Source organism: Dendrobates tinctorius, unplaced genomic scaffold, assembly GCF_039654945.1.
Source record: "Dendrobates tinctorius isolate UK_male_01 unplaced genomic scaffold, ASM3965494v1 ptg000173l, whole genome shotgun sequence".
NCBI classification, from domain to species: domain Eukaryota; kingdom Metazoa; phylum Chordata; class Amphibia; order Anura; family Dendrobatidae; genus Dendrobates; species Dendrobates tinctorius.
The window spans coordinates 1,652,720-1,659,426 of NW_027361840.1; the positions used below are offsets into that span (position 1 = coordinate 1,652,720).

General features: G+C 52.3%; 1 protein-coding gene across 1 annotated transcript; it reads left to right on the forward strand.

Moving 5' to 3' along the window:
* Positions 1 to 2,513: 2,513 nt before the first annotated feature.
* LOC141053923 (uncharacterized) lies at positions 2,514 to 5,932 on the forward strand. Its single transcript, XM_073551094.1, has 2 exons — positions 2,514 to 3,009; positions 3,664 to 5,932. Exons 1-2 carry the CDS (start codon positions 2,519 to 2,521, stop codon positions 5,792 to 5,794), a joined length of 2,622 nt encoding a protein of 873 aa, XP_073407195.1. The 5' UTR covers positions 2,514 to 2,518; the 3' UTR covers positions 5,795 to 5,932.
* Positions 5,933 to 6,707: the final 775 nt, after the last annotated feature.

The following is a 6,707-nucleotide window of genomic DNA, read 5'->3' on the forward strand; positions in this document are numbered from 1 at the left end:
CGGCTGCTGTATTCCTGCCTGCTTTACACTGCAGTCTTTCTCCATTGGGGCCCAGTGGTGATCAGCGGCTTGGGGTTAGCTGCGTTGTGTATCTGCGTCTCGGCTCAGGCTGCTGCTGTGTTCCTGCCTGCTTTACACTGCAGCCTTTCTCCATTGGGGCCCAGTGGTGATCAGCGGCTTGGGCTTAGCTGCATTGTGTATCTGCGTCTCGGCTCAGGCTGCTGCTGTGTTCCTGCCTGCCTTACACTGCAGCCTTTCTCCATTGGGGCCCAGTGGTGATCAGCGGCTCGGGCTTAGCTGCGTTGTGTATCTGCGTCTCGGCTCAGGCTGCTGCTGTATTCCTGCCTGCTTTACACTGCGGCCTTTCTCCATTGGGGCCCAGTGGTAATCAGCGGCTCGGGCTTAGCTGCGTTGTGTATCTGCGTCTCGGCTCAGGCTGCTGCTGTATTCCTGCCTGCTTTACACTGCAGCCTTTCTCCATTGGGGCCCAGTGGTGATCAGCGGCTCGGGCTTAGCTGCATTGTGTATCTGCGTCTCGGCTCAGGCTGCTGCTGTATTCCTGCCTGCTTTACACTGCAGCCTTTCTCCATTGGGGCCCAGTGGTGATCAGCGGCTCGGGCTTAGCTGCGTTGTGTATCTGCGTCTCGGCTCAGGCTGCTGCTGTGTTCCTGCCTGCTTTACACTGCAGCCTTTCTCCATTGGGGCCCAGTGGTGATCAGCGGCTCGGGCTTAGCTGCATTGTGTATCTGCGTCTCGGCTCAGGCTGCTGCTGTGTTCCTGCCTGCTTTACACTGCAGCCTTTCTCAATTGGGGCCCAGTGGTGATCAGCGGTTCGGGCTTAGCTGCGTTGTGTATCTGCGTCTCGGCTCAGGCTGCTGCTGTATTCCTGCCTGCTTTACACTGCATCAAACCCATCTGTTCTATGTTGTTGTAGATAAAACAGAAACGAGCACAAGGTTCAAACAATGAAAAAATCATTTTTATTATTCCACATGGAAAAAATCTTTAAATAATTACAACACAAATTATCATACAAGCTGACGTAACCTGTATGGCAGGAGTAATGACATGGAGATCAACGCGCCATTATTAACCTTCACCGACCCTTTAATGTTACTAGTGCGTCCCGGCGACATAATTATTTTGGCCTCCAATCAATGTATGAAGTCCGGCAAAGCCGCAGCCCGTCCACCTCCAGAAGAAGGGAGAGATCCAAGCACAATTCAACCCCGCACGGAACTGGACTATAATACTAATCCATATTTTACTACATAAAGAAGAAAGTTCATAATGTTCAAAATAAATCTATCTGTACATGTTAGTTTAGCCTTTTTGTGTTTGCACTGTATAGATTCGTGTATTTAGTGTTTATGGCTTGGTGTCTTGTCAGTCCCTTTTGCATAGTGTATGTGGCTCTGTCATCGTAGTGCAGCGGTGTGACGGAGCTGATGGTATAGTCTGGACTTTAGGACCGTTGTGATATATGGAGTAAAGTATGGATTAGTCTTCTCTTCACAGTGCATGTTTGCCCCTGAGATTGATGATGCCTTGTATAGTATTATCGGCTTTTATGCAATGACGCGTTTTCATGTCTTGGAGAATATAATTATAATAACGTCGCTCACGTCTGCATTTATCAGGCAGATGACGATCACTTTATCAGACCGTCATTCTGTGGGGTCCTATTGGAATCGCCACCATAGAGCACACGGTTCTCCTTCACCATTGCTGGGACTCTGATCTCCCCGGCCATTAGGAGTACGCTGACACCCATGCAGGCCTGTCACGATGGCAGCCTGAGTGCTGGCGTCTCACCAGCCGGAGATGACGGGGCTTTTGAGAGCCAGCGGTGATGTTATGCTGCGCGCCGCCTTTAGTTTGGCTGTTCCAATTCTATACATTTTCATTGGTGCTTTAACAATATAAAAACCCACTTTCCCTCTTCCTTGATACGCCCCCTGATGAAGAGGACGAAACGCGCGTCGGGGTGAGGGATGTGGCACCAGGCTATATACATGTGAGCTATGATATAATCATTGGACGGGCACTGGTTCCTTGCTGGAGTGAATTGTGCTTGGATCTCTCCCTTGTTCTGGAGGTGGACGGGCTGCGGCTTTGCCGGACTTCATACATTGATTGGAGGCCAAAATAATGATGGCGCCGGGCCGCACTAGTAACATTAAAGGGTCGGTGAAGGTTAATAATGGCGCGTTGATCTCCATGTCATTACTCCTGCCATACAGGTTACGTCAGCTTGTATGATAATTTGTGTTGTAATTATTTAAAGATTTTTTCCATGTGGAATAATAAAAATGATTTTTTCATTGTTTGAACCTTGTGCTCGTTTCTGTTTTATCTACAACAACATAGAACAGATGGGTTTGATGTCATTGTGGGAGGCACATTAATGTTTGGGGTTTTTGGTTGATTGCTTTACACTGCAGCCTTGCTCTCCTGATTTGTGTTCGTGCAGACTCAGCAGTTCTCTGTTGATTTTGCAGATTGATCTCGGACCCTGATGAGTAAGGATCCCGCCGTCCGGAGCTGGAGCTGCTCCTACTACCTGGCCAGCGAGAAGCGATGGCGTCCGGGGCGGCTGTCGCTGACCGCCACTCACCTGCGCCTCCAGCTGGACGGAGCCGAGCACTGCGCAGTGAGCGTCCCGCTGTCCTGCATCAATGAGATGAAGAAGGAGTCGTCCAGTTACATCTTCAGCGCCATCACGGTGCTGGCGCGCGGCGGGCACAAGCACTGGTTCAGCTCGCTGGCGCCCAGCAGGAACGCCGTCTTCACCGTGCTGGAGCACTTCTGGAGGGAGCAGCTCCTGTCACCGCGAGGGGAGCAGGGGACCCCCAACACCTCCCGGGGGGCCGAGCTCATCGCCATCATGTCCGGCTCCCAGAGACGCCTGGAGGACACCACCCGGGTCCTGCACCACCAGGGGGAGCAGCTGGGCAACATCACGAGCGGCCTGAGCAAGATAGAGGGCGACATGGCCACCGCCGACAGGTAAGAGTCATCCTGAGCCCCCTGCTGCACGAGGCCAAGGATGGAGAGCAGAGGATGTACCATTAACCCCCTGCTGCCTACACTGCTCATCCTGAGCCCCCTGCTGCACGAGATCAGGGCCAGGGATGGAGAACAGAGGATCTACCATTAACCCCCTGCTGCCTGCACTGCTCATCCTGTGCCTCCTGCTGCAGGAGAGCAAGGCCAGGGATCGAGAGCAGAGGATCTACCATTAACCCCCTGCTGCCTGCACTGCTCATCCTGTGCCTCCTGCTGCAGGAGAGCAAGGCCAGGGATCGAGAGCAGAGGATCTACCATTAACCCCCTGCTGCCTGCACTGCTCATCCTGTGCCTCCTGGTGCACGAGATCAGGGCCAGGGATGGAGAGCAGAGGATCTACCATTAACCCCCTGCTGCCTGCACGGCTCATCCCGAGCCTCATGAGTGCAGGACCGGGGATACTGAGCAGAGGATCTACCATTAACCCCTTGCTATATTATGTTCTGGCCTTGTGTTCATGAACCAGGAGGTGCAGGATGAGCACGATCTATGGTGGTCCGGCAGTCGCCTCCAGCACAGCCGGCATTGGTACGGTGACCCTAGGGGTCGGGTGCGATGGTCTGCAGCGACGCTCTCTGGTTGTCGTCCCCGCAGGATGCTGTCAGTCCTGGAGTCTCCGTCCTGGTGGCCGTTCAGCAGGAATCCTTGGAAGAGGACGACGAGTACAGAAGCTGCGGCGTCCGCCCTGAGCCGCGGGAAGGACGGCGTCATCACTGTCATCCCCATCGTCTTCTGCCGTCACCCCGACGTCACCCTCCGCCCGGGACACCTGACGCTCCTGCTGTCCGCCCTGGAGATCTGTGACTGCGACCTCCGGCCGGTGCAGCGCTACCAGCGGCAGGACGTGGACGACATCAGGGTGGTGAGCGGCCACGAGATGAGGGTCCGGCAGAGGTTCATCGGGCGGCCGGACGTCACCTGCAGCGTCATCTCCGCCAGATTGCCGGACGTCCTCCCCCTGCTGGAGCTGCAGTACAAGGGCAAGATGGAGGTCCTGGAGGAGGCAGCCGTGGTCCGAGACAAGGGCCGCGCACCCCCCAGCGACAGGAGTCCGGGGTGGCAGACGGGTAAGCACAGCAGCCCGCGCCGAGAACATCCGCCGTATACTCCACTCACACCCAGAGCTGCACTCACTATTCTGCGCTCTTATACTCCACTCACACCCAGAGCTACACTCACTATTCTGGGTTCTAATACTCCACTCACAACCAGAGCTGCACTCACTATTCTGCGCTCTTATACTCCGCTCACACCCAGAGCTACAAACACTATTCTGCGCTCTTATACTCCACTCATACCCAGAGCTGCACTCACTATTCTGGGTTCTTATACTCCACTCACAACCAGAGCTGCACTCACTATTCTGCGCTCTTATACTCCACTCACACCCAGAGCTACAAACACTATTCTGCGCTCTTATACTCCACTCATACCCAGAGCTGCACTCACTATTCTGGGTTCTTATACTCCACTCACACCCAGAGCTGCACTCACTATTCTGCGCTCTTATACTCCACTCACACCCAGAGCTGCACACACTACTGTGCGTTCTTATACTCCACTCACACCCACAGCTGCACTCGCTATTCTGCGTTTTTATACTCCACTCATACCCAGAGCTGCACTCACTATTATGCGTTCTTATACTCCACTCACAACCAGAGCTGCACTCACTATTCTGGGTTCTTATACTCCACTCACACCCAGAGCTCCACTCACTATTCTGCGTTCTTATACTCCACTCACACCCAGAGCTGCACTCGCTATTCTGCGTTCTTATACTCCACTCACACCCAGAGCTGCACTCGCTATTCTGCGTTCTTATACTCCACTCACACTGAGAGCTCCACTCACTATTCTGCGTTCTTATACTCCACTCACAACCAGAGCTGCACTCACTATTCTGCGTTCTTATACTCCACTCACACCCAGAGCTGCAAACGCTATTCTGCGCTCTTATACTCCACTCATACCCAGAGCTGCACTCACTATTCTGGGTTCTTATACTCCACCCACACCCAGAGCTCCACTCACTATTCTGCGTTCTTATACTCCACTCACACCCAGAGCTGTACACACTATTCTGCGCTCTTATACTCCACTCATACCCAGAGCTGCACACACTACTGTGCGTTCTTATACTCCACTCACAACCAGAGCTGCACTCACTATTCTGCGATCTTATACTCCACTCACACCCAGAGCTCCACTCACTATTCTGCGTTCTTATACTCCACTCACACCCAGAGCTGCACTCACTATTATGCGTTCTTATACTCCACTCACACCCAGAGCTCCATTCGCTATTGTGCGCTCTTATACTCCACTCACACCCAGAGCTGCACTCACTGTTCTGCATTCTTATAATCCACTCACACCCAGAGCTGCACTCACTATTCTGCGTTCTTATACTCCACTCATACCCAGAGCTGCACTCACTATTCTGCGTTCTTATACTCCACTCATACCCAGAGCTGCACTCACTATTCTGCGTTCTTATACTCCACTCACACCCAGAGATGCACACACTATTCTTCGTTCTTATACTCCACTCACACCCACAGCTGCACTCGCTATTCTGCGTTCTTATACTCCACTCATACCCAGAGCTGCACTCACTATTATGCGTTCTTATACTCCACTCACAACCAGAGCTGCACTCACTATTCTGCGCTCTTATACTCCACTCACACCCAGAGCTGCACTCGCTCTTCTGCGTTCTTAAACTCCACTCACACCCAGAGCTCCACTCACTATTCTGCGTTCTTATACTCCACTCATACCCAGAGCTGCACTCACTATTATGCGTTCTTATACTCCACTCACACCCAGAGCTGCACTCACTATTCTGGGTCCGTATACACCACTCATACCCAGAGCTGCACTCACTATTCTGGATTCTTATACTCCACTCACAACCAGAGCTGCACTCACTATTCTGCGCTCTTATACTCCACTCACACCCAGAGCTACAAACACTATTCTGCGCTCTTATACTCCACTCATACCCAGAGCTGCACTCACTATTCTGTGTTCTTATACTCCACTCACACCCAGAGCTGCACTCACTATTCTGGATTCTTATACTCCAATCACAACCAGAGCTGCACTCACTATTCTGCGCTCTTATACTCCACTCACACCCAGAGCTACAAACACTATTCTGCGCTCTTATACTCCACTCATACCCAGAGCTGCACTCACTATTCTGGGTTCTTATACTCCACTCACACCCAGAGCTGCACTCACTATTCTGCGCTCTTATACTCCACTCATACCCAGAGCTGCACTCACTATTCTGGGTTCTTATACTCCACTCACAACCAGAGCTGCACTCACTATTCTGCGCTCTTATACTCCACTCACACCCAGAGCTACAAACACTATTCTGCGCTCTTATACTCCACTCATACCCAGAGCTGCACTCACTATTCTGGGTTCTTATACTCCACTCACACCCTGAGCTGCACTCACTATTCTGCGCTCTTATACTCCACTCACACCCAGAGCTGCACACACTACTGTGCGTTCTTATACTCCACTCACACCCACAGCTGCACTCGCTATTCTGCGTTCTTATACTCCACTCATACCCAGAGCTGCACTCACTATTATGCGTTCTTATACTCCACTCACAA